General features: G+C 40.8%; 3 protein-coding genes across 5 annotated transcripts; 2 read left to right on the top strand and 1 right to left on the bottom strand.

Annotated features, from left to right (window-relative positions):
- Window positions 1–77: 77 nt before the first annotated feature.
- nenf (neudesin neurotrophic factor) lies at window positions 78–2404 on the bottom strand. Its single transcript, XM_026151532.2, has 4 exons — window positions 2101–2404; window positions 1899–1959; window positions 1609–1712; window positions 78–866 (listed from the first exon to the last, which is right to left on the bottom strand). Exons 1-4 carry the CDS (start codon window positions 2239–2241, stop codon window positions 690–692), a joined length of 483 nt encoding a protein of 160 aa, XP_026007317.2. The 5' UTR covers window positions 2242–2404; the 3' UTR covers window positions 78–689.
- Window positions 2405–2697: 293 nt separating this feature from the next.
- Window positions 2698–9423, top strand: pacc1 (proton activated chloride channel 1). Of its 2 annotated transcripts, none has more exons than XM_026151522.2 (8): window positions 2698–2984; window positions 5409–5535; window positions 5668–5880; window positions 7644–7798; window positions 7934–8076; window positions 8176–8317; window positions 8411–8518; window positions 8608–9423. In XM_026151522.2, exons 1-8 carry the CDS (start codon window positions 2949–2951, stop codon window positions 8767–8769), a joined length of 1086 nt encoding a protein of 361 aa, XP_026007307.1. In that variant the 5' UTR covers window positions 2698–2948; the 3' UTR covers window positions 8770–9423. The 2 variants fall into 2 exon arrangements, with proteins under 2 accessions (XP_026007307.1, XP_026007308.1); XM_026151523.2 differs by having other exon boundaries at window positions 2700–2984; window positions 5409–5532.
- A 265-nt stretch (window positions 9424–9688) lies between these two features.
- Window positions 9689–27058, top strand: znf106a (zinc finger protein 106a). Of its 2 annotated transcripts, none has more exons than XM_026151482.2 (22): window positions 9689–10040; window positions 12730–12812; window positions 13093–13154; window positions 14624–14818; window positions 15810–17684; window positions 17774–18218; window positions 18319–18388; window positions 18491–18645; window positions 18993–19053; window positions 19268–19579; window positions 19973–20762; window positions 20974–21014; window positions 21532–21677; window positions 21779–21913; window positions 22005–22121; window positions 22436–22627; window positions 22831–22893; window positions 22989–23108; window positions 23226–23297; window positions 23971–24042; window positions 24157–24303; window positions 25565–27058. In XM_026151482.2, the coding sequence occupies exons 2-22, from the start codon at window positions 12759–12761 to the stop codon at window positions 25619–25621; spliced, it is 5181 nt and encodes a 1726-aa protein (XP_026007267.2). In that variant the 5' UTR covers window positions 9689–10040; window positions 12730–12758; the 3' UTR covers window positions 25622–27058. The 2 variants fall into 2 exon arrangements, with proteins under 2 accessions (XP_026007267.2, XP_026007266.2); XM_026151481.2 differs by having other exon boundaries at window positions 9689–10084.
- Window positions 27059–27089: the final 31 nt, after the last annotated feature.

The following is a 27089-nucleotide window of genomic DNA, read 5'->3' as shown; positions in this document are numbered from 1 at the left end:
GAGAGGGCTGTCATAAAGAGATCGTGTCAAGGTAACACAGTTGTGTGTGGTAGAACACGGATGAGACCAACAAAAGATTAGAACATTTTCAGACTTTAATGAGAATTGTAGACGAACAAGTTGAATACATGTGGACCGATGAACACTAACAAAGCTGCAGATTTATTGTTTCCTAAACATAAATATTCCACTGAGTCATTCACATAATTCATTTAGTTTCACAGTAAAATACAGAGTTCAAAAAATGAATTGATTAGTGACAAAAATAATCAGCTACAGTCTCTCATTTATAAAAATAAAACAAAACACTGCAGCTACAGTGCATGAAGATTATTTTAAGTTTGGAAGGATCTTTGAGCTCCTAATGTTTAGAGTATGAAATTAAATGGCTTAGAGCACTGTGAGAGGAGCAGGAGGCATCTTGATCTGTGCTTAAACTTCTTTAAATGTGTCTCCGGGAGACCGTTAACTATCTGCATACTCTTACTCCAAAGTCCCCGCTTTTTATCTTAGTCAGATGATGCAACAGGTATTAAAGTAGTTGGTGCACCGTAAACTGGTCAAAGCTATTAAAGCGCTATTTAATTCTCAATCTTGAGTCAACAGGATAATGCTTCTCCTATTATTGCACATGTATCAAACTTCTTCATCGCGATTCTTGTCAAGTAAAGTGACCACATGAAATTACATTAAAATTCATCTTTGATTTGAAAATGAGGCTGGTCCTCGGGTTTGAAGTCTTTGTTGGGACTTCCATCCTCATTCAGGATACGGGATGCTGTGTAACCCACAATGGGATACTTGGCTTTGTAGGTGCCTTCAAATATACTGTCCAGAGACTTTAGCTGCTCTTCAGTGAGGCCTGTCTGTGGAGGTGAAGATAATTAAGGAACATTAATCAGTGCTTTTTTAATATATGTGTGTTTTTTAACCTTTGAGCATTCTGACTTGTGGAAAAGCTCGGAGACCTGTACCTGGGAAAAGGGGTGCGCTTTTTGGGAAAGCTATGCTTGCCTATTTGCCCCCTTTTATTTATTTCGTTTGCTAAGAGTTAGAAAGAAAGACTATTAGCACTTATGCAAAGAACATACTTAAAACAGCGAGATGATTACTTCAGTCTTTTACAATAAAAAGTGATCTAAATGAACTTTTACTTTAATAAAAGTTGATATAATCGCATTAGCACAGTGTTGTTTATGTTCCCTAAAAGATCCTATTTATTCACCTTAGTTTCACCTCATATTTTTCACACAGCTGTCAATACCTCACCTGCACCTGGGTCTGTGAAACTGTCCCTTTAAATGTATTTCCTATGAATCATAAGTTGTCTGAAATGTTCAAATGGTGACATTTTGTAAGGAAGTCTTGCATTTTTTCACCTTTTATGGCCTTTGGTGTTACAGAAACTTTGTGATTTATTGTTTTACTTGCTCCAGTCACTTTGCTTTTTAAAGTGTCTACATCGGGGGAAAATGTAGTCAGAGCATTAATGAACTATTGTACAATCCTGTCCAAAAGCCTTGAGCCACACCTCATCCTTTATCTTATGCTGGGAAAATGGGAAATTAGTGCAGTGATTTATTGAAATATGTTTCAGCTGAAACTCACAGTGTCTGATGTCAAGTCTGCGGGGTCCAGTGACATCTTGGCCACAGCTCGAGTGGAGTCCTTACCTACCAGCGCATTATATGGAGCATCTTTTCCATAAAACTCTGGAATGGGTGAAATAAAATGCACATTAAAATCAACGCGCTGACAGCAGAGACTAATAAGCAAATGACCCGAGTCAGGTTAGTTTATAGAGAAAGCCTTCTAATGTGTTAAATCACTTTTTATTAGAACTGACTTTAATGACCGATTTGAATCCAGGAGTTAGATAATGTTTTTTCTACATCTACCTTTTCCCTTGGTGACATCAAACACAACCCCTTTTACTGCCATATAAATAGGCTGGCCCTCCTATAATAGGAAAAGAAAGAGCGATGATAAATATAGATGACTCTTAACAAAAACAAAACAAAAAAAAAATGCACGCACAAGTAGACACGCGAGTTCATTTTCAGCAGCACATGCCGGGATTTTATTTCTCCAACAGTTTACCTCGCTGCCGTCGTATCTCTGCAGCTCCTCCTCGGTGAATAAACGGACAGGTTTTGGAGCAGTTTTGTGTTTTACTTTAGCATCTTCCGCTAAAGCCACGGCGAGGATGATAAATAAGACACAAAATCGCGCTGTTGCCATGGCAAGGTCGTTGTTTAAACAAGAAGTTCAGGCGGAAACTTCTTCATCCACTTCCCTTTCAATGCCCAGGTACTCTCTGGTCGTGATGCATTTGAAAGCCTCGGAAATTTCACCGACATTATTTTAAACCAGTTCTCGCTGATATTTGTTTATATTCTGGACTATAAGCAATGAAGATGTGATTTTTGTGCATTTATTTGTCATTTGTATAGATTTTATTTAGACATAAATTAAAAAAAATGTCATAAATATCTTATGAAAAACATAACACCATAGTCAAGTTCATTTGAGTAAAAAATAAACTTGTAGGAATGGGGTGGCATTTCAGTAAAAATGCGGTTTCTTGTCGCAGTAGTATGTTGTTGTTTTTTTAGATAAATGAGTTTTCTCATAAGTACATGAACGCAGCATTAGGAATCAACCTAAGGTAACGAGCTAGGACACAAGGAAGCCACAACAAGGAAACAAGATCGCATTGAATCGCGGCCCATGGGTCCCCTGTTATTATCGTGGGTTGGGCCTTTATCTACTTCTCCAAAACCCCCAGGGGTGGGTGCTGGTGTCTTTTTTTTTTAAACTGTGAGACTTGAGCTCGGTGGAATGAGGTGTTTTTAAACATGTCAGGTTTATTAGGAGCAATCTGCTGAGTTGGCACAAAAAGCTTGAAGAGCTGCTTTAGGTGAAGTCACTGGAAGTTCCGCAGAGGAATGCTCAGAAAAGGAAGGTCCCTCTCATACCAGGAGGTAAGTTACAAGTTCCTTCGTGTTTGTGTTTCACTCTGAAATCTTTCATGTTTGTCTCAGTAATCACAGGACTGCTACAGACTGTAGGCTTCTTTTTTTATTGTCTCTGAGGACAGCAGTAAAGTCTTTTTTCTCTCGCTGTGTCCATGCTCCTGTCGGGCGTATTTGGCATCATGTGACTGAGCAGCCGTTTCCTGACTTCATGTTTCCTTTGGGTTTCAGCTATAGTTGCAGTATTCATTTAGATTATTCGCCAGTTCTTATTTTAAGCTTTAAAATAGCTGCAGAAATGGCGTAAAACCTTTTAAAACCACTGGTCGGTATGGCCATTTTAAAGCCTCGCTTGCATTTGGAGCCAGCGCTGACTTGGTCATTAAGTTTGTGGTGCTGTCAGGTGTTTTCATTGTTTAGGCTCTCCTCACTGAAAGATGGTTTGGACATAATGTAAAACAGACAGTGTGATACTTTTTTTTAAAATGTGTATTTTTGTTGTTGTAAGTACATTTACCTTTAACGTATAACCACTGACCTTAAATATCAACACCAGATAAGTTAAACTGTTTTGTCATTGGAGTATTTGATTACAGGTCAGTGAAATGAAAGAAACAGTAATCATTGTTGTTGTGACTAAATGTCAGGTTTGTAGAAGGCAAAAGTAGTGAAATGTTACTGTTTTCTATATTTTGTAATTTCTTTTGAGACAGGGGGTCTTAAAAGAAGGGGTTAAAGTGGGATTTAACAGATTTAACAGATGAGGGAATCCGAAAATTATTTAAAGAAAATAATTACAAGATGTGAAAATTTGTACTGTGAGCTCGAGCAGATTTGTTTTGTGTGTGTGTGTGTGTGTGTGTGTAACCATGATCGGCTGACCTGTGTCCCTGCTTCTCTAAGGTTCACTGCTCTTTGTGGACTTAACTGAACTAAGTCCTAAAACTAGACTTGAAAACAACATTTTAGTTAACAAAAATGAAAAACTGAACCAAATTAAGTAAAAAAGTAGAGGGAAAAACATTAAGCTTTAGTATCTGTTAGTTTGATAAAGTTTCAATAATAACTCGCCCAATGAGACATTGATGGACATCGACCAGCTGTGTCCAAAAATTTTGAGTCACTGCTTTCCCAAAGTTTTGGGTTTTTATTGAAATATCTGAGCTCATTTTCCTAAATCCTGCCTCTGACGCGTGCCCTCCATAGAGTAAGAATTAAAAAGATTAACTAATAGAACTAACTTTTAGAACTAATCCTGAAACTAGTAAAAACTAAAATAAAATTAAACATCTTCCAAAAATAAAAACTAAACTCACACAAGAAAATGTGCTGAGGAAACTAAAAACTAGTAAGTTAAAAAAAATAAAAAAATAAAAAAAGTCAAAATGGAAAAATAAAAACCAATTTGAAAATACGATACTATAATAACTCTGATATATACAGATCTGCTGTTTGATATAACCTGACATTGAGCATGAAAACTGCAACCTGTCAGCAAAAACAAACTGATGTTATATATGATATGAAAACATGTAACTATAACAGATGTTTACATACTACTAAAATATGACAAGTTAACATGTGGAAGATGAATACATTGCAACTAAAAGGTGTGGCGTTACTGAGAAGGGAACAATATACCAAAAACAATAGTGTATGTATGTGTGTATATATATATATATGTATATATATATTACATATATATTACATATATACATATATATATATATATATATATATATATATACACATAAAACTTACTGTCTTTCAGGTATTCACCCAATAAAGGACCACGAACTCAATAGGTTAAATGCCTTTCAGGCACCGCTACAGTCTGCACCTGTCCTGTTTAGTGGCTGCTCCATACCACAGGACAGACTCAATGACTGCAGTTTAGAACAGGATCAGCATCTCCTGTGGAAGATTATACTTCCCCAGAAGGGGCCGAGTGAATTCTGAGGTGTTCAGAGACATTCAGTCTGCTTAAATCCAGCTAAATGCAGCCAACTGTTTCACAACACAGACGGACAATGACCTAAAACATGGATCCAAAACAAACCTTTATTTTGTTTATTGAAGCAAAGAAGTGGACAAGTGGATTATTCTTGTTGAGGACTAAACTTCAGACAGAAAGGCCCACATACAAACAGCAACCGAAAGTTGCTCCAGTAAAGGCCTCAAAGCATTAAAAAGGAGGAAACCCAGCAATCTGATGTTGTCCATGAGTTCAAAACTTTAGGCCGTCATTGCCAGCAAAGGGTTTTGTATTAGGTTTGATTCATCATTAACTGAAGATCTCAGAGTGCTATTCCACTCCACTTAAAATGGATACAAATGTGACCCCACCTTAGTAATTGTTAGGATTTTAAGTATAGTTTTACTATACTTGTAACCAGAAATAGGTGTTTAAATGTTCTTTTTTTAACCCTACAGTTCAATGATGAGGATGATGAAGGGGGGGGAGATGAAGATGAAGGCAACGCACCGTCTCCAGTCTTTTTTGATGATGCCACTGAAGACCCGGAGCATGAGAAGCCTGATAGCAGCATCTCACAAAGTAGTAGGAGACGTGTTTCTGCACCACATGCTGGACACTCATTACACTGATATATTTTTTATTGGTCCACGCTTTTGTGGCATGTAATTGGATTTGTCCACTCAGATTCCTGCCTTTACCCCTTTGTCCCTACAGCACAGGATGACGTTAGGGGGCCCAATCCACCTATGAGATTCAGTAAAACCTGTCTGAAGAATTTCTTCACGGTGGTGCTCATCTTCATCTACCTGCTGCTGACTGCGGTGGCAGCATTCCTGGCCTACCAAACGATCTCTGACTTCTTGGAGAAACTAAACAACCCCGTTATGTCCGTCATTTACAAAGAGGTTGACTCATTTTCATCTCCTGGTTAGTATGAATGATACACTTTTTGGGGCATATTTTAGGACTATGACTGGGTTAGTGGGTGTTAAGTGTGCTGTTATGTCCAAAACATAGAACAACAGGTAACTCATTTCATCCAGAAAATACAGATTGCACTACACAGCAGCACTTCATATTTTTTTTATAAGCATTTAAATCTGCCTTTATCAGCATTTAGCAGGAACACATGCTCTTCATGTAGTGGTTGTCGTGGCACTAGATGGAATAGTATCTGAGTATACAAGGGGATATAGCTGATTAACCATGCCATTAAGATATGGGACAGAGATTTTGAAGCTAAGTGAGCAGCTGAATGTCTTCATGAAGAGAAAGAGCACTACAGATAGCCTGTATTTATATAGCGCTTTACTAGTCCCTAAGGACCCCAAAGCGCTTTACATATCCAGTCATCCACCCATTCACACACACATTCACACACTGGTGATGGCAAGCTACATTGTAGCCACAGCCACCCTGGGGCGCACTGACAGAGGCGAGGCTGCCGGACACTGGCGCCACCGGGCCCTCTGACCACCACCAGTAGGCAACGGGTGAAGTGTCTTGCCCAAGGACACAACGACCGAGACTGTCCAAGCTGGGGCTCGAACCGGCAACCTTCCGATTACAAGGCGAACTCCCAACTCTTGAGCCACGATCGCCCAGAATGGGATGTTTGCTTTGAGAGTGTCGATGGAGAAATATAGAGACGGTCAGAAGGAGTTTCAGTGTTTCTGTGGATCAAGAGAAAGCATTTGATAATGGAGAGGAGTGTCAAAGGTGATTTGCAATCGAAGGATAGCAGCACTAGAGAAAGGAAAGGTTTACAAGATAGTAGTGAGACCTGCTATGATGTATGATTTTGAGATAGGAGGCAGAGCTGGAGTTGTCAGAGTTGAGAGGTTAAAATGTTCAATGGGAGTGACCAGTGTGGACAAGATTAGAAATGAGTCCATCAGAGAACCAGCTCAGGTTGAGCAGGATGGTGGATATAGCTGCCAGGCAGGAGGAGAAGAGAAAGACCACAGAGGAGGCTCATGGATGTAGTGAAAAGGACATGCAGAGGGTTTGTGTGACAGAGGAGGATGCTGGGGATGGGGTGAGATGGAGCCAGATGATCCACCCTGGCAAAGATTTTAGAAATGAATACTTCTTTGCTCCTTTTCATTATCACACCTGGCCTGTTTTCTATCGCGATAAACCCCAAATTATTGTTGGTGACAAAATACTCAATAATTGAATAACACTGTGACAGAAGGCAGGCGCTAGTTATGTGTGAATAATTTGTATTGCCTGCTGTGTGGCCACCAGAGGGTGTATTAAATCTGAAAACTTTTCTAAAATTGCAGCTTATCAAATGTGACTTGGTCAGTTGTTGCAGACATGCAATGCAAGGTGCATTTTCTTTTTTGTGTTGTATCTTTGCTTTAGAAGATAATGTGGTTTATTCTTTAATTTTTTTTTCCAGCTAGTCCCTTAAGCCTTAAATCTCCATCTGAAAAGACATCCATGAAAATAGTCAGCAACAGCTGAACAAATCCTGTTCTCTGTGGATGAGAGACACATGGAAGAATTTTGAAATGCATTAAGTGTCCTCGTCTGCGTCACCAAAATAAAACGTGTTTGGAGGCACCCGTTGCAAAATTTTACATTTTTACCTCCACATAGAACAAACAAGTAAATGGCAGTGAGTCCATAAACACTGCTGTTGAAGAACATTGATGCAGACTCTGTTTACTTTCTTTGAGCAGGCATAGCTCTGTACCCCGGCAAAGCCCAGCTGCTCAGCTGTAAACATCACTACCATGACTACATCCCACCTTTAGTGGACCCCGGCAAGCCTCAAGAAGTAGACTGTAACATAAAAGAAGTGACCTACTTTGGGCCATTCGCGAACGAAACAGAGGTCAGAATTAACTTTTTTTTTATTTGGCTGTTTCTCAGACACAACCCACAAGTCTGAGCAATCCTAAAGATGTGCAGCTATAACATAACTGCAAAATTGTCTCCACTGGATTTACATACTATTATACTGTTACAGAAAAAAGCTCTGGTGGTCCGCGGGCCATCTGACGTCCGTAACAAAGAACTGATCTTCATGCAGTTCAGTCGCAATGAAACAGAGGAGGACTTCAGTGCCATCAATTACATGCTTTTTGCCAAGTTTAGTGACTTGACTGACAGGTAATCATTGTTTAATAAGACACTCAAAGCTTGATGTTTTGCAAAGTGTTAACAGTGATTTGTGTGATAGCAGCATATGTGCCTGTTTTCTGCCTGTAGTGCAAATAAATCCGAGTTTATGAGGGACTGTGAGAGGAATTACTCCATGTGGACCTTCTCTGGAGGCTTCAGAACCTGGGTCAAAATGTCATTATTGACAACATCTGGGGTAAAAAATGAAGCTGTCGAGTTTCGACAAGAGGTATTTATGTCCCAACAGTTTACATGTAGTTCCATGCACGATGACATTTGAATTGAAAGTTTTTAATTTGATTATTTATGGTGAATGGTCTAGTCTTCTGTGGTGAAATTCAACGATAAAAGGCCTGAAGGGGCACAAACCGATCAGCTCTACTTTGCCGTCTTTGAGTGGCGAGATCCTTTTATGCAGGAAATCCGACTGGTATGTTCTCACAGAAATTTTCTCCTTATTTGAATTGTGCTTGCACGAATTGCTCATTGTTCGACAAAACTTTGCTTCTTTCCAAACAGATAGTGACTGCGAATGCCTGGAGCTCTATAGCCATCCTCTGTGGGGTCTTCATGGCTCTCTTCAAAGCTGCCAATTTTGCCAAACTCACTATTAAGTGGACTATCAAGATGCGCAAGAGGCATCTGAGGAATAAAGCACGGGAACTGAACCATGTAACCTGAAACACTTTGCAGACAAGACACAATCTTACAATATCCAAACTCTAAGATCTGACGGAGCTGAGCTTTATTCTCACACAGCTGCTTTTTCCAGGTCACTACAGGCACTGTTTTTGTAATCAGTAGTGAGAAATATTAGCACGAGGGCATGCTTATGAATTACATTTGTAGGTGTTACTGCTTCTCTTTTAACATGTAAGCTGGCAGTAATAACTGATTATTACTAGATTATTGTTATTGCTAGATTCATTTTCTTTAAGAGCCAATATTTAGTTACTGCATTTCAAAAGAAGATGTACTTCACAAACACCTTCTAAAACGTCCAATAAACACTGCGTTTGACACGCACACTCAAGAAAATGTTGCTGAAAGCCAAGACACTTTTAAAACTTCTTAAAAGTTGTTTTTAAGTGTAAAACTGAGAAAATGTGAACTTTTGTGTTATATCTTGGACTGGTTCAGTTCTGAAAGTGATAATACTATTTTAAAGACTCTAAAGGGATTTCTGAGAACTGTTTTTAATTTGTAGTTTGTTTCTGTAGCATATATGTTCCAGCAGTGCTGCTGTTTTTCATTTAGATTCAACGTTATGCATCGATATGTTGAAATCTTGCTGTTTAAATGATTTTTCAAAATAAATATGTTTTTACTCTTGTATTTTACTGCCAAATTTAATTTTACACGGTATCAATGGGTAGACTGTCCAGACTTTATATCTTTCCCAGACGAACTGATCCTTGATTTTATCTATATGTTTGGATTTACCTTGAATAGGGGACCACAAATTTGTTAAGTAGAAAAAAATAGATGGATGGAAAACAGAAGCTTCAAGTTACTGCTGATATATGTGCTTCTACAGTGGGGTGGACTCAGTTTTACACACACTTTATTTTCATTTACTTTTTTGTTAAATAAACAGTACCACAGTGTACTGTATCATGAGCAGTTGTTCATCTGGGATTTAATACTAAGACCTGGGAAGGACTAAATCCTAAATGACAGTGAGTTGTTCAGAAAGTTGTTTAAAAATTATGGAGCTGGAATGGGCATAAAGCACTGGCAATTTAATTTTTTTTTTTTAATTTTTATTTATTTATTTATTTGTAAAGTGCCATTACAGTTATTTTTTTCTATTAGACATTTTTGTTTTTTGCTCGGTCTCTGTGTGGCGTCCTGGTTTCCTGAATCCGAAATGGTCCTGAACGCATCTTGGGTTGGTGCTCCGTTTGGGGGCGCGGCGAGGAGGCGGATGTTGTTATTAGCTTCAGCGATGGGTGAGAAAATGCAGTAGTCCTACACACATCTGGATGTTGTGAAGGTAGCAATCAGTCACATCTAAGTGTCTACAGTGTGTAAAACCATTCGGTTGTAGTCGGGCTCCCTCATCACCTTTTAATTGCTAATAAGTTAAAGACATTACTGGCATGTTCATGTGGCAGCTATCATGCTGTTGCTAGCTCGCTAACTTACTAGCTTAGCTTTCAATAACAGTTCAAGTAAATTCTGCTGAATAATAATAATCATAATTCGTAATAACATTTTTTATTACTTTGGTAGTGGGATGGTCAGCTCGTATTTAAGCTAGTTTTTGAGTCACGTTATTTTGCTTTTTTGCATACTTACCAGCTAACTGTACAACTAGAAACAGCTAGGCTAACAACACTCAAGGACCCAGGACTTTATTTAACCATAAGCTAGTTTAAAACAGCAATAAAGCTGTCGCTTGACATTTACTATAAAGTTTTTATTACCTTAGTGTGTTTGATAACATCATAATAAAATGTCATGCGACTGGTGGTAAACTTTTGCACAAAGTTAGCATGCTAACTAAAATTTCCAAGTACTTTGGTCATATGTGCATTTGAATTTTAAGTATTTATTTTGGCACAGCTTTGATGATAAAGTACCTTGTTGTGATGAGCTTGGGGAAACGTCAGTAGAAGATGTTCTCTGTGGTTTCTAAATTAGATGAGATCCTAACTGTGGCATGTAAACAAACTGACTTGACATGGAACTTCTTTAACTGCCCCCTGCCTGTTTTCAAGCATTGTAGCACAGCTGCCTGATCTGCTAACATAACTGTGCAGAAGTTCACGGGATATCTAACATTGTCCTCCTGGCTGCTCTTTAGAAAATTAGCAGCTCACTCATGCGTTTTATAAATGTGTTAAAAGATAGCCCTTCAAAGGTATTTTAAGGCACTTCAAGAGTATCCATTCTTACTGTCACTATTTTACTATTTCACCTGATCACTTCTTCTGTATGGTAAAAGTTGGAAAGTTGTGTTAATGGAAATTGTGCTGTAAAAGCGAAGAAAGTGAGATCGCATAATACTTCCTGATCATCAAACAAATTATAATATTATACAAAGATAACTCAAGTAAATACAAAATGTGATTTTTAAATGATGGTTTCATTTATTAAGGGGAAAAAGCTGTCCAAACCCAGTTGGTTTAGTGTGAAAAAATAACCCACTCCGAATCATGAATTAACTATGATTAATCACATTTTTCAGAAAGCTGAGTTTAGTTTCATAAACCTGTTGAATCAAGAGGTAATTTAAATAGAATTTCTCTGATAAAGTGGGGTAGGCTAAAAAAAAATCTCAAAAAGGAATATATGATGCCATGATCTAAAGAAACAAAGTCAAATTCACTGGCATCTGACTGGAAAGGATTACAAAGCCATTTCTCTGCAATTGGGGCTCCAGTGAACCACTGTGAGAACCATTAGAAATCTGGAATAGTGGTGAACCTTCACAGGGGCAGTTGGGTTTCCAAAATTATTCCAAGAGCTCATCGACCACCATCCAGGAGGTGACAAAAGAACGAAGAACAACATTTAAAGAACTGCAGGCTTCACTCGCCTCAGTTAAGGTGTGGGATCATGATTTAACAATAAGATAGAAACAGGTCAAAATGGCTTACATGGAAGAGATCCACCGCTGATCTAAAACACCACAAAGGCTCATCTTACATTTGCTTATAGAAAATCATCCTGATGATCCCTGAGACTTTTGGGAAAATACTCTGTGGACTGATAAAATAAAAGTTGAACTGTTTGGAAGGTTTGGGTCCCGCTACATCTAATGTAAAACTACCACAATACTTCATAAAATGAACATCTTGGGAGCAAGCCAGCATGGTGGTGTTAGTGTGATGGTCTGGGGCTGCTTTGCTGCTTCAGGACCTGAACATGTAAGTGTGAAAAATATGCAAAAATAAAAAATAGAAAGTCAGGAAGTGGGCCAAATGCTTTTTAATTGAATTGTACCGTGTGTGTGTGTGAGTGTGAGACAAGGTTTGCCCTACTGTTTTTGTCTTTATCCACTCGTCACTCAAATATTCAACTTGTCATTGTTTGTGGAAAGGCTTGACTGCCAGTTTTTCCAGTTTCCAGGGTGGTAGTTTGTTTTTCCATACTAGTATTTTGTCGTTGTATTTAAACATTAATAGAGCTACTGCATATTTTCTCTCTTTTTCTGAATATTTTTTGGATCCCCAAATTCATAAACCAGCAGTATTTTGGGGATAAAGTAAAATCCTTCATGTGGTCACCTTCTTAAAAACAGGCAGTGTTGGTGTAGACCTTGACCAGCAGTTGACTTGTAGCCGGTGTTTATTCCTCCCCCTGTTTGTGAGTGTTGAACACGTCCAGACATCGCTCTGCCTTCTGGCCATAGAGCTGCTCTATCAGCAGACTGGAATTAGACTAGTGATCAGGTTGAACTTTGTTGGTATTTGGGCTGTGGTACCAAAGCATGTTGTTGAATAGTTAGGTGTGGTTGCTCAAAGAAAAAAAAAGCTTTGAGTTCTTTTCATTTTGTTGGTTGACGTGTCACTTTTCTTCATACAGTATGGACACTATTACAGCCCATAATTAATTGTTCTTGTGAAATAAAACTCAGGTACATCCACCCAGGGAGGCGTCACATAAGTTAAACAACACTCTCTCTTTCCGCAGTAATGGGCTGAGATTCATCTGCGTTCGAAATGACGAGAGACAGAAAGTGCATCCTCTGTGAAACCGTCTATGTCTCCAAGCAGGTAACTGACCCAGAAATTTGATTTACACTATAAATATGTCGACACTTTAAAAACAAAGTAAATAATGATAAGTATTTGATCACCGTGGCATGTATCTACACTCTCAGGTGTGCAAGGTTCTGATTAAAGATACTTGTAGTTAGGTTTATTATACCTATTTTTAACCACCTATGAGATATGAGGGGCTTTTTACTGCCTGACTAAACTAAAACTACGTGTTTTGATGTGTTTCTCTGTACCTCGCCTTAAAAAATGTTTTATTATGAATATGTACCTGCAGGAGATGGATGAGCACATGAGAAGCATGCTCCACCACCGTGAGCTGGAGAACCTTAAAGGCCGGTGAGTTTTTTTCTTTCTTTATTTTGTTACATTTATTTAAAGATAAATTGAAACGTACGTAACAAAAAAAGGTGTTTGATTTCATTACATGACTCGTGACTTTCATGCAATACTGAAAAGGTTCAGGTTATTGCGTCCTGTTTAATACTGGCTTCACAAAAATACTGGCTTCACAAGACTTTTGCCCAGATTATTTAGGTCATGAGGCACGTGTGCACACGGGCACGTGTACACAGTAATCGAGCAAGTGGATATAGGGGCAGCTGTCTCAACTGTACCACATATATTTAGACACAATCTCTCCGGAACAACAGGCATGACCGTTAGAAGGCAACTGGCTATCTTGTGACTCGCATGTAGATTACTAAAAGCATGTGGCTCTGTCGCTGAGATGGAAGAATCTCTAGAGGAGCTAACTCTGTTTCAGTTACTGGAATTTCATGCTGTTGATGTGCAAAGATGAAATCTTATTGTGTTCATCACCTAAAGCTGAATATTAGTATTTTTTAAAGAAAAGAATGTGTGAAGATTTATTTGAAAAGCACCTGTGTAGGAATATGACGGCAACAATAAACTTAAATTTAGCTCCAGCTTGTTACAGTTTTTTTTTGTGAGGTTAAGCTAACCCACAGATTGCATTTTCAGCACTGTTTCTGCAGCTGACGAATAATACTTGAAAAAATATTGATTAGTTGTGTGCCAGCTGCACGAGAGGTCACAAAAAGGCAGCATGCCATGACACAGATTTGAAAAAGAAGTTGAGAAGGAGCCAGCAAAGTCACTGCCCCTATCAGAATCACAGGATGGCATACTTGGGAGAGGTTTTGAAGTGGAGGCTAGAAGCAGCTGCACACAGCTCCAGTTACACAGGCTGTGCATTGGATTGGTCGGTACAATCCACAGGCCTGTGCTAATAACACATGCTGGCCTGAGAGGGGGCTGGGTCCTGGCTCATGGAACACAGAGTGAGGTCATATACAGACATTGCCTTCTGTAGAGTCTCAGAGCGCAGCGGACACCATCATGAGGGCGCACTAGGCTGCAGACGCCGGGCTACTCTCCCCTCCACGCGTCCCAGTGCTGCACTGCTTGGCTGGACATAAGCGGGACAGCTAGATTAGCATGCTGCCTGAGTCCAGCCTTGCTGCTCCTCTTCCTGCCCTCACCCTGCCACCCATGGCCTGCTGAAGAAAGGAGAACACGATCAGGATGATAACGATTATTTTTTATGAGATAAAATTCTAAGTTAGCGACCTCCTGATCTGTAACGGATAGAGAATTTGGACAAGTAATATTTTCAAGGATTGTAGAGTATTCTCCTTTCCTGATTTTATGAAGACTTTAAAGTAACAGAAAGTAGAGCCAGAATATATATTTGCGAGCTCTGCAGGCAGGAAAACCGAACCAGACAAGTTTAGCGCAATGCCCGAAGGAACGATTGAACGTCCGCTCTCTCCTTCCCTCCCCAGGGACTGCGGACATGAGTGCAGAGTCTGTAAGGTGAAGGTGGTGAGTCTGACTGATTATGCCAGCCACATTTCCAGCCCCATGCACAAGCAGAATGTGGAGGCTGCTGACCAGAAGCCTCCTGGGCTCGACCATGAAGAAGACTACTTCGATCAGGAATTGGTGGACTTGATTGAAAAGAGAAAAGAGAAGATCAGGTAAAAGAAAAATAGCTACTCGTTTGGTTTAAACACAAAATGTTGTCTAGGATTTTAAATCAAAAGTCTCCAGGAGAGTCACAGATGACTTTTATGAAGCTTTTATGATTTAAATAGTGATACCTTACAAGCTTGTGTATGTGTGTGTGTATATACACCATGTATAGTCACATTTTGCTCAGTGGTGCTCAGAGGCCTCTTTTAGCCACAGCTTCACATTATGCTGCAGCTGGAGTCGTATGTCAGGACTGAAGGCTATAAAAAAAGCATGACTGCACATACAGGGTTCAGACACAAGCAGTTTGATGCTTTTATTAAAGAGTAAAACACAAAAACCTTCACTTCAGCCCTTTTTTGTACTTTAATTTCTAAAATTCATGTTTTTTTAAGCCAAAACTAAACTGTCGCACTAATTGCACTATTAGACTATTTCTTCAAATGAGTCTTTTCTATGCATATTTGGTATAATCCCCCAAAATACCTTATAATAATGTGTGATTGCTGATCCATATGAAGATATGTGAAGGAAAACGCTGTCAATTTGTCACATACCAGACATTTTCCCTCTGCTGGTTGGTGCATGTAATTGTCAGGAAGACTCTCTGAAATCATAATTTTATTAATGCGTTTTTAATTTAAAGCAAATGAATTGCTCTAATAATGACTTTCAGCGTCAAACAAACTTTTGAAATTATTATGGCAAACCTGTAGGTGGGATTATTTGCTTTTGATGTGAAGTCTAATAAAAAAAAAGTTAAAACAATCGAAATTTTCCATCCAAATTCACTCTTCTTCTTTAAGCTTGACAGTGTGTATTGTATCACCCACACAGAGCGGCAATCCTCCTCACGTATTTCTAAGTTTAGTTCTTTCTCTCATTTTGTGTTAATGCCTCATATATTATTACTTTTTGTTTTGAATGTTGCAAGTTGGATGTAAGGGCAGCTGTAAATATTTGCTTGTATTTCATTTATATTACTGTTATTTCCAGAAAAGAGAAGGAAGCTGCTGCTGCAAAGCTAGCAAAAGATGAAGAGGATAAAAGGAGAAAGGAGGCGTTTCAGCAGAGGTTAAAGGAAGCTAAAGAGCGTTACTCCTTGCAGCGTGGCTGGCAGCAGCCGGGACAGGGATTCGGTGGGTCTAGTCACCACAGGACTTGGTACAAAAGCAACCAGTATGACTCCAAAGCAGGGGAGATACAACCCTGGAACCAGAGGAAACAGGGGAAGAGCGCCACCTGGCATGCTCAGGAGCCCCCCAACTTAGAGAGGTGGGCATCTGGAGAGTTTGCTGGTAGAAGCTCAGATAGTCAGGAAGCTCGAAGCAACAAGACGTGGGGTCATTGTGCATTTCCTGGCAAAAATGAAAATCGATTTCCGTGGCTCAGCAACGGAGGCAGTAGAAATGGGCTCTATGGGCAAAACAATATTTCCCAGTACACTCAAAAGAACCGGCACATGAGCTTTTTGGAGGCTCCTCGTATGTATCCACCTCCCCCTGTCTCTTTGGCCCAGGCTGTGAATCAGTTTCAGAATACAGGTAATGACCAACCAGGTCAGGCCAGTGCTGGGCTACAGAAGGGGGATGGCCAACCAGCAGAATCTGATATTAATAGCAGTAAAAGCTCTAAGACTTTGGGCAGCAATCCGAAGATTGACAAATCCTGTCGCTGGTCACCCTATCCTGTGAAGGGTTTAGAGTCTGTGCCACATAAAGATACCGGTCCAAAATCATCTGAGGAATACCCAAGAGCCCCCAAACCTCAAAACAAAGCACCGGAAGCCACTGGTTTTAACAGCCAGTCACAATCTGAAAAGGAATCAAGTCTTTTGCCTTTAAGTAGACTGGAAGAAAAAGGGAGGCACAAAACAAACCCTGCAGTCAAACCTAGAGATGGGAGTAGCAGTAGAAGCAGCAGTTCACAGAGAGATGGCCACCAGAATTCAGCGTCTAATTGGTACAATCAGAATGCAAATAAGTCATTGCTAGATCGGAAAATGTCCTCAGCTCCTGGAATCAGCAGTGTGGCTCATCTCAGCAAGATCCCCAGTCAGGCTCAAGTGCAATCAAAACCAACTGGAATCCAGAGTGAAGTCAAGGCTTCACTGACTGGGTCCTTTCAATCACGGCAACAGAAGCTCCCAGAATCAGTTAAGCATGCCAAACAAATTGTGTTAGAAAAGAAGGGCTCTTTAAATACATTTGGTAATAACGTAAAAGTGGAAATGACACAGCACAGTGTCGAGGAGCCGCAAACGAATCAGGTACAGAGTCAGACTGGAGTGAACAAAGAGATCAGCTGCAGGCAGAATGCAGTAAAATCAGTGTTACCTGATCCAGTTGGGTCAGAAAAGCTTGCTTTGACATCTTCAGACAGCAGTCAGTTTCTCCAGTCACTGCAAGTTAGCACCTCTACTGTGGAGACCTCCAAGCTGGCAGAATCAGGCAGGGAATACGAGGAGAACAATAAGAAAGTGGAAAAGCAAAGCTGCTCAGTTGTTGCAGATGAGGCCATGCAGGTCAGTGAGGCAGGGCAGAGCTCAGAGAGTGACACCTCCAGAAGTGGTGACGCACAGACTCATGCATCAAGTCTGTCCAAACTTGACCTGCCTCCAGTTTTAAAACGTGACCTCACCAAACATATCAGCTCCAAGAGCAAAACAGTCGGCCACGAGCCCAACCTGAACATTGCCAGACGGGTGCGTAATGTGAACGAGTCGCGGAGAAGCGACACCGAAAAGGATTCAGGGCTCAAGCCAACTGTGCGGCAGCTCATCAGCTCCTCTGGGTCTCGGCGCAATGTTAACTGGGAACAGGTGTATCACGAGGTCAGGAAGAAACAAGACAAAGGAAAAGGCATGCCAAGGTGAAATTATAATCTCATCTTTAAATTTTTAAATACATTTTGATTTCGATTTGATTTCAGTTAATACAAGTTTATGTTCTGTCTTTCAGGTTTGGCATTGAGATGGTTTCATATGAGCAGGAGTACCAGAGCCAAGAGGAGGGTGACATACCGCTGCTGGAGGGTTTCCAGTGGGAGTCATTGATGGACGTCTCTTACCAGGGCCCCTCACGAAAACGCTCCTTATCAGAGAGTAGCCTCGCTCCTGCGTCCACGCACAACCTCTTTACATCCCATATATCAAAGGAAACCTCACAGAGAGAAAGCTTCAACTCAGAGCAGCAGGGATCTACAGTTAATCCAAATCGCAAGTCTTCTCTAGGAAATCAAGACTGTCAGTCTCAGCCAGAGGTTGGACAGATGCTCGTTCATCTCGAGGCCAAAGCTCAGAACCAGACAGCCCTCCAGCGGTCTGACTCAGTGCTCGGGGACAGCAGTTCAGGGACGGAGCAGTGCGATGGTCTGGGAACAGCAAAGAGGCGGAGAGCAGCCGGGGTGAGCTTAGGAAACGGTGTTCTCATTTTTATTTGTGTATTTGTTTTTTGAAAGGACAAGCAGAATATGTCATCGTGACTGCTTTCTTTCTTCTCTGTAGGACGCTCTGAGTACAGAGTCTTCATGCATAGAACATAATAGCAAAAGACAGAAGGTCAAATCGAAAAGAGGTTAGTAGGCTAAAAAAACCAAGAATCTCTGGGGTTATAATTCATTTTCCTGTCATGGTTTAGCTGCTTGTGTTTCACATCTGTGTTTTGGGCTTGCTGCAGAACGTTCGCACATTGACCAGCTGTTGGCAGTGTCTCTGCGGGAGGACGAGCTCAGTCGCTCCCTGCAGACTGTGGACACCAGCCTGATCCAGGCCCGGGCTGCGCTGGAGGCCGCCTACATGGAAGTGCAGCGTCTCATGGTGGTTAAACAGCAGGTCTGCACACAGCTGAACTCTATTATTCAAAAACTCTCTCTCCGCACAGTTACGTGCTTTTAGGTGTTTAGTGTCTAATGCCAACGCATTATAACAAAAAGGGCCTACACCTAAGGACTCACAGAGAGTTTGTGTTGGCAAGCATTTTGTTGTCTTGCCAGCTACTTCACATTAATATATAACCCCAAGTCTCACTATTTAAACGATGGTCTTGCGTTCCATGTGAATTTAATTTACTTCTAAAAGTTAGGGATTAACGTTAGGATTTATACTTTCTATGCAGTTTGTCTTTGAAGATAACATGTTCCCTGCCTAACCATTGTTTTGTATGGCTTTGTCTTTCACAGATGATTGTAGAGATGAGCACCTTAAGAAACAAGCGCATTGAGTTACTAAAAGGGATGCAAGGTAAAAACATGTGCAAAATACATTTGGTCACTTGTACCAAATGTCTATTACTACAAATTACTACACACTAGATTCAATTAAAAGCCAGTTCGTATTCTACTATAGTTAAAAATAAGTTTATTATATTTGTAGCAGTAATGGAACAAATATAGTTTACAGAAGAAGCTATGATTGGTGGAATAAGCTTTTTAATCATGGATTTCTTTTTATACAGGTACGATGGAGGAAGCACCTCAGATCAAACTGAAAGAAGAAAAGATGGATACATTTGAAACTGAGGCACACGTACCCTCCTCTGTCACACTTTCCTCTCTTGTGGAAACTGCTGTCCACAGTCCCAATCGTGCTGCAGAGTGTGGCTCTCCCCCCTCCTCCAGCCTTCCCTTGATGTCTGTAGCTATCAAGCAGGAGCCCCTGTCCCCTGTTCATATCAGCTCAGAGCCGGACCTTGCGGACGCTTTGACCAACTGTGCTCACAGCACCACCCCGGAGCTGCCGGTCACTCCTGCCAGAGCCTCCTCACCAGGTAACATTGCTTTTCCCAGACCCTAAAACAGCATCCCAGATCTTACATCTCATTGATCACTGTGATCAGTGATCTCTCTCACTGATCGATGAGCTCACCTAGATGTCTAAAAGACCAACAAAAAGTAAAAAGCGTTAAAAGGTTTTTATGTCACTAAACTAAACACAATACAAAAATCAGCTTTGCAAATATTTTACAAGCATTCTGGACACAGTGTGTTTATCATGAGAAATACTGCATGTGAATCTAATCTTTACAAGTTTTTACACATACTGTTTGGAAGAGTCCATCATGTGTTATTTGTATTACTTGAATAAAAGGATATTGTTACGTAGGAGATTTTACTAAATAAAGTAACAGACAATTTTGGGTTATTTGTGCTGCTTGTTGCAGATTTCGCCGTCAACTTCCAGGCTTCCCCTGAAAGACACCCTGAGCTGTACCCGTCGAACTTTAGAGAGCCTGCAGACTCCAAGGAGAAGTCGCTAACACTTATTGAGACAACGGAAAAAGCCATACAGACAGCAAGGAACAGTCTCACCTCTTTAGCTGACACAAAAAGCCCCCTTAAGCCTCTATTACCCATTAGAGACTGTGAGGTTAATGACTCTGCAGACATCCCATCCTTTAAATCCCCTTTAGCCCCCTCAATCCTTAATATCCCTGCCTCTCCATCAGAGCTGAGGACTGGAAAGCGCGTGAGGAAGCTGAAGAAGAGGAAGGCATTGAAGAAGGCTCAGGGGACAGAGCAGTTTGAAAGCAGTGACACTGAGATGGATGAAGAGGCCTCACGGCCGAGATGCCCCCGAACGCGTAGGAGACCTAGCGGAGGCTCTCAGGTCAGTACGTCCAGTCTCCCTACAGAAGACAGAGAGGGTGACATGAACATAGAGGGTGATAAGAAGCCACTCAAGATGCTGTTTCCAAGTGCCAAATTAGAGAAGGCAGAGCAGAAGTCCCCAGCAGAGCTTCCTCATGAGGCCACCGCTGATATTATGGTGAACTTGGATTCAGAGGAAAGCACGGAGGTCACTGTTGCCGGACAGCAGCCCCAAGTGAATGTTCAAGTTCAAATCCCCCCTCCAGCCCCAATCGCAGACTCCTCCAGTCCTGAGCCACGGAGCCTGGCCTGCAACGAGGTCTCCTCCACCAGTGACATGGATTTGTGTAAATCATCTGAGAGGTGAGTCGCTGTCGCAATTTCAGCTCAGTGTGAACTCATATGAGCAAAAATACTTGTTTCTACAGACTTAAAGACTTAAGTGGGATTTAAAAAAAAGCTAATTGCAAAATACACTTTTTTCCTAAATTATAAGATGCACAACTGGGTTTCAGAAAGGTCAGATTTCATAAGAACAAACTTTTAGATTAAACTCTAACTTTTCTCTCAACAGTGACATGCCATTTGCCATCACTTTGCCCAAGAACTCATCAGGTACGTTCATCTCTGGAGAGCAGTCGCTATGATTAAAGTTGGGTCATACTTAACCAAACATAGTTTGTACTTGTATTGTTCACATTATAAGTGACAGAAATAGTTATGTTAGGAGTGAGATAGCCTTAAATACACATAAACGTACAAACAGTAGTAGTAATAGTAGTAAGTAGTAATATTTCTATGTTATGAATATCACACTCACCAAATAAAAATAGATTCCAGTGTGCCCAATTTACTTTTTATGGGCAAAGTATTCATAGAGGTGTTATCTGAGGGCATGCATGAGTATGCAGAGATAACTACTAGAAGACACACATACACAAATACGATGCTTTGTAAACTTTTTTTTTCTGTAAAGAACCACATAATTGGATCCATCTTTTGAATTAGAAATGTTAAAATGATCTGGACAGGCCCCTTATGAGTGGATGTACCTGCTGTAAGATCATTTATGTCAGTTTCCTCACTGTGTGTTTGATTTTTAAAAATTTTCCTTCATGTTTGTATTTTCCAGATGCATCATCTGACCATGGTGAAGATGAGATGCCCACTGACGGGCTGTTTGAGGGCCACCAGGAGGCGGTGAACGCCATGCACATCCACAACGGCCTGTTGTACACGTGCTCAGGAGATCGAACCGTCAAAGCCTTTGACTTGGTGGTGAGTTGTGAATGAAATAACTGCTGCTATTTGCCAGGATGTGCCTGAATATCTATTATGGAACAACGTTGCAACTTTGCTTTTCTTAAATTTTGTCGTAGAGTCATAAATGCGTTGGTACGTTCGAGGGTCACAGCTCCAAAGTGAGCTGCCTGTTGGTCTCAGCGGCTCCAAGCCTGCATCATCGCCTTTATTCTGGTTCCAGTGACCAGATCATACGCTGCTACAGCCTCAGGGTAAATCACAGGCCTTTTACTTAAACTGCCATATGTTAGTGTCACAGCAACATTGGATTATTGACACTCTGTATTTCGCTCTTGTCCACAGACACGGGAACTCGAGCAGCAGTTCTCTCTGTCTGATCGAGTCCTCTGCCTCCACAGCCGTTGGAAAACTTTGTATGCTGGTCTGGCGAATGGCACAGTGGTGACCTTTAACCTTAAGGTGAAAAATTAAGCACAAGCAGGAATGTCTCTAAAATAATGGCATTGGAAGCAATTAAGAAATAATGTGGAAACGGCCAATGTGTTGAGCTAAAAATGCTGCCACAGTGCTTGTACATTCTCCTATATGTGACAGAAAATGCAGCCCCATCAGTGTTAAATCACATACCTCGAGTAGTTTGCACATATTACTGACTTTAAGTGTGCCCTTAAATGAAAAGGTTTTGCAGCTACTTGTTTCTGCAATGATAGAAAGAAGAATCATCATCGTGAAGTGTGCTTCGCTCGATGTTCATTTTGCAATTGTTTGTCTAGACAAACAAGCAGATGGACGTGTTTGAGTGCCACGGGCCGCGGGCCGTGAGCTGTCTGGCCTCATCACAGGAGGGAGCCAGGAGGATCCTGCTGGTGGGCTCCTACGACAACACCATCAGTGTGAGAGACGCCAAGAACGGACTGCTGCTGCGCACTCTGGAGGGACACACCAAAACTGTGCTCTGCATGAAGGTAGATTACATCTGAGCTTCAACAAAGCAACTGCATTACTGCTGGAGTAAATTTCATGATATTCAAGACAACAATGACAGGATGGCATGTTATAAACCTTGATGTTTTGTACTGTTAAAAAATATAATACACAGATTATCTATGTTTGTATGCAAATTTGTGTCTTTTGTGAGTGTGTCTTCTCTTCTGCTGCTTTTTCCCAGGTGGTCAATGATCTGGTATTCAGTGGATCCAGTGATCAGTGTGTCTACGCACACAACATCCATGTGAGTCGCTGTTACAGTTTTGCGTCTTTAATTTCAGTTATTCACCATTTGAAAAAGAAGCCATGTGAAATGATTATTTTCTTACTTTGTCACAGACAGGTGAGCTTGTGCGGGTTTATAAGGGCCACAGTCATGCTGTTACAGTAGTGGCCATCCTGGGGAAAGTGATGGTGACCGCCTGCCTGGACAAACTGGTCCGTGTCTACGACCTGCAGGTTAGCATCGTCACACCATCTGTCTTTTAATAACATAAACTGCTCATGAATTTCTTTATTTATTTAATATTGACATGCCATTGCACAAGAAAATCTGAAAGCACGCTCTCTCCACAGACTCATGACCAACTGCAGGTCTACGGAGGACACAAGGACATGGTGATGTGCATGGCTATCCACAAGAACATGGTGAGACGTGCTATTTCAAGTGTTGTTTAGACACCAGTTATGACTTAATAACTCATCTATTTGGTTCTCATACAGAATATTTTTGAAAAACAAATTGTAAAGTGGGTGGCACGGTGGTTAGCACTGTTGCCGCACAGCAAGAAGGTCCTGAGTTCAATTCCAACATCAGGCCGGGGTCTTTCTGTGTGGAGTTTGCATGTTCTCCCCGTGTTTGCGTGGGTTCCCTCCGGGTACTCCGGCTTCCTCCCACAGTCCAAAGACATGCAGCTTGTGGGGATAGGTTAATTGATTAATCCAAATTGCCACTAGGTGTGAATGTGCAAGTGAGTGCGAATGGTTGTCTGTCCCTGTGTGTTGGCCCTGCGACAGACTGGCGACCTGTCCAGGGTGTACCCTGCCTCTCGCCCTATGACAGCTGGGATAGGCTCCAGCGCCCCCCACGACCCTGAAAAGGATAAGCGGAAGCGAATGAATGAATGAATGAATGAATGAAAATTGTAAAGTTTCATTGCTGATATGAGGAATTTCTAAGCTTTAATGTTGTCACACACCTCTACTGGGTCCTAAGTGATGATTGACAGCGATTGGCTTTCTACAAGACATCTCTTTTCATAAAATTGTCTGTGTTATATCTCAGAAGGCTAAATCCTAACTCTAATTTTGTGTGTTTCAGATCTACACGGGTTGCTATGATGGCAGCGTGCAGGCAGTGAAGCTGAACCTAATGCAAAACTACCGCTGCTGGGTAAGACGTGTCATGGAGCAATGCTGAGAAATTTATGGATAAGTTGTGTTCCAGTCCCGTCTTTTCCTTCTGAGCTTCTCATTTTGTTTGGTTATTGGCGTTTTGTGTTTCCAGTGGCATGGCTGTTCACTGGTCTTTGGGTTGATAGAGCATCTGCGGCAGCACCTGATCAACGACCACACCAGTGGCAACTTTCAGACGCTCAAGTGCCGCTGGAAAAACTGTGAAGCGTTTTTCTCTGCGCGCAACACCTCCAAGCAGGTATAAACACATTCAACAGAACTCAACACCCAACATTTTCTTTCTTTTTGGACAGATGCAGTCAAAGTCATTTATTCTCCATAATGAGCCATTAATATTTTTTTTCTTATTGTTGCCCTGCTCTTCCTAATAACGTTGCTTAGTTCATTGAGGTATGCACAGCTTTCTTAAGGCTCCACCACAGCATTTCAGTGAGGTTGAGGTCTGGACTTTGACTGGATTGTTGCAAAACTCAGAAGAGTTAATGCTCAGCCCTGTGACTCCGCTCCACCACCGTGTTTGACAGTCGGTGTTTCAGCTGATATGCTGTGTTTGTTTTTCACCAAATGTGGTGCTATGCATTATGGGCAAACATCTGCACTTTGGTCTGGTCTGTCCAAAGTTAACATTGTTCAAGACGTCTTGTGGTTTGTTCAGATAAACATTTGAAAACCTTTCTTTTAGAGAGAATAGGCTTTCTCCTGGCAGTCCCTCCAAGCAACTGTCATGAACTTTAACCTATTACATGCTAACTAAGGCCGTAGACTCTGAAATGTAGCTGTTGGGTTTTTTCCAATTTCTGTAAGTATTGCACGATCTGACCTTGGGGTGTGTTTGCTCGGGCACCCAGTCATTCAAAAACACCTGAATGCTTCAGACCAGCAGACACACAAAGCATCAACTTTTATTAGAGGTGGTTTTATTTATTTATTTACAGATGATTAGTTAATTGGGTACATTTGATTAGCAGCACCTGGCTGCTGCTTACCCTCTTAATTCCCGTGGACTGTGTGTACTGATACAATAAGGATACTTATATTAAACATAGCCCAAATTTCAAATCTTCATTTCGACATATATGCAGATCATCTTTATGGCCCAAAAGCTCTAAAATGCTCATGTCAAACAGGAAAAACTCCTGTCTGCTAGTAGCAGCCAATCAGTAGACAGATAGATTTAAAAAAGGCCCACTATAATATAAACTTTCAACTGCAAATCCAGCAAAGCTAATTTATGCTATTTTAATAAATATGGAGCTGAGCGACCATAAGAGGACCATAACAACCTGTCACGAATAAAGTGTAAAAACAAATCATGTCCTGTTAGAATCTATAAATGATTCTAAAGCAATACATAGCAGGAACTTCATATTTAATGAGTGATGCTGTGTAAATATGCATTTTAATATAACCTCCTATTATATAAACGCTTACATATGCTTTGGTTGAGTACATACAAGTTTTAGAAGCTGATTTAGAGGCTGTGACTTTGTGTGTTGCAGGGAATGCTGATGCACATGCAGAAACATGCTGAGGAGGACACTGAAGTGGAGCCTTAAAGCTTCTGGTGGGAATGCCGTTTCTCCCTGAGACTTCTCTCCTTTCTTGTAACCTTTACCCTAATGTTACCCTCCCATATTGGGAGGCACGCTCTTGGGACCCACTTACCCTTAGCAGCGCTCTCGTCGAGCCTGGCGAGTGGCGTCTGACAAGTCCATCCTTTATGTTGGAATCCAACCATAATACAGTTACAAAAAAGGAGGGTTGGTTGTGCTGTTATGTTTTTTTTAAACTTTCTACAAAACACACCTTCCCCTTTTTTAGTCTGACCATTACTTCTTCTTGTCAATGACCAAAGAAAGACAAAGAAACACGTGACTTTTGTTTATTGAAGAAACTTCAGCGTAGCCGGTATCTAAGGGAGTTGCCACGCTTTTCCGATGAAACGCCAACAAAAAGCAGTTATCGTCTTCCAGATTGGTTGGCTACAATATGGCATGGGTTAAGAGATGTTTTTATCGTTGTTGTGCAGTTGTTGCGTGTCACGTTGAGCAACCTGTAGTGTGTTTTTTTTTTTTTTTTTTTAAATTAAAGTTACCACTTATGACAATGAGCGATTTAAAGTTTTTGGAAATTCGTGGTGTTGTCTTTGAGGCTGCGTTTAACAGTGTGATTATTTGTTTTGAGGGAATTTAATTGAAGATTGATGTATTTAATGTTTGGTTTTTATTTTCTAAAAAATAAAAAAACTCAAGTTCTTACAATCTCGTTGGGTCGTTTAGGATTACATTTATTTATTTGTTGTTGCTCAGTCAGGTGATTAGTGCGTTAATAGGGACTGTGTTGAAGGATTTGTCCTTTGAGAATTGACATTTGCTGTGAAAACAGAACCAAGATGTGAAGTATGTGTGCTAATCTGTGTGGATTATTTCCTCGTTGTTGTCAGCAGAGTGTTTAACCCTGTCCGGCGAACCTTGTTTTCCAAGCGTGAGTGTGAGGTGCTGTTTTTATGTCACATTCTTGTGGATTTATTTTGTATTTGGAGAATCAAGCAGAAGGCACCGGAGCTGTATTTGTTTTCCACAGTTGTCTAATAAAGTGTGGAGATAACGGATGTTTAGAGGAGGTGTTCGATGGAAGATTTCGAAGAGAAGATTTTGGATTCATCTCCCATGCCATACCTCAACCTCTTGAAAACAGGTGACTAAATCTTCTGTTAAAAGCCCAGCTGTTGCTCTCTTTGGCAGACTTGGTTTGAAGGTTGCAGCTCTCCGGGTTGCGTTATCTTTCTTTCTTTTTCTTCTTTATTTTGAGGATTTGCCCTTAGCCGAGTTAACCTGACGTTCTCACTCGTTATTTATGATCGAGAAAAGCGTGCGCGTCACCTCTTACCTGGCATTCCTGAGTTTCTTCAAGTTTTTCTGTTGTTATCAAAGTTATGAGATGTTTTTTAAGAAAGAGAAAGTTAATAAAAATGTTTGCAACATCAGAAAAAATGCTGTATTTTTATGGTGTTTTCTTATTTCA

Source organism: Astatotilapia calliptera, chromosome 19 (assembly GCF_964374335.1).
Source record: "Astatotilapia calliptera chromosome 19, fAstCal68.1, whole genome shotgun sequence".
NCBI classification, from domain to species: Eukaryota; Metazoa; Chordata; class Actinopteri; order Cichliformes; family Cichlidae; genus Astatotilapia; species Astatotilapia calliptera.
The sequence above is the reverse complement of the archived record's forward strand: the minus strand, read 5'-3'. Positions and strand labels throughout refer to the sequence as shown.

What these genes read in the sequence shown, in the direction of transcription:
- nenf (XM_026151532.2), bottom strand. Translation starts at nt 2,241, where the DNA reads ATGGCAACAGCGCGATTTTGTGTCTTATTTATCATCCTCGCCGTGGCT. An exon ending in AGAGATACGACGGCAGCGAG is followed by an intron (nt 1,960 to 2,100) that starts GTAAACTGTTGG and finishes TTCCTATTATAG; the next exon opens with GAGGGCCAGCCTATTTATAT. An exon ending in TGATGTCACCAAGGGAAAAG is followed by an intron (nt 1,713 to 1,898) that starts GTAGATGTAGAA and finishes CACCCATTCCAG; the next exon opens with AGTTTTATGGAAAAGATGCT.
- pacc1 (XM_026151522.2), top strand. Translation starts at nt 2,949, where the DNA reads ATGCTCAGAAAAGGAAGGTCCCTCTCATACCAGGAG. An exon ending in GGTCCCTCTCATACCAGGAG is followed by an intron (nt 2,985 to 5,408) that starts GTAAGTTACAAG and finishes TTAACCCTACAG; the next exon opens with TTCAATGATGAGGATGATGA. An exon ending in CATTCGCGAACGAAACAGAG is followed by an intron (nt 7,799 to 7,933) that starts GTCAGAATTAAC and finishes ATACTGTTACAG; the next exon opens with AAAAAAGCTCTGGTGGTCCG.
- znf106a (XM_026151482.2), top strand. Translation starts at nt 12,759, where the DNA reads ATGACGAGAGACAGAAAGTGCATCCTCTGTGAAACCGTCTATGTCTCC. An exon ending in TCATGGTGGTTAAACAGCAG is followed by an intron (nt 18,646 to 18,992) that starts GTCTGCACACAG and finishes TGTCTTTCACAG; the next exon opens with ATGATTGTAGAGATGAGCAC. An exon ending in CGCGCAACACCTCCAAGCAG is followed by an intron (nt 24,304 to 25,564) that starts GTATAAACACAT and finishes TGTGTGTTGCAG; the next exon opens with GGAATGCTGATGCACATGCA.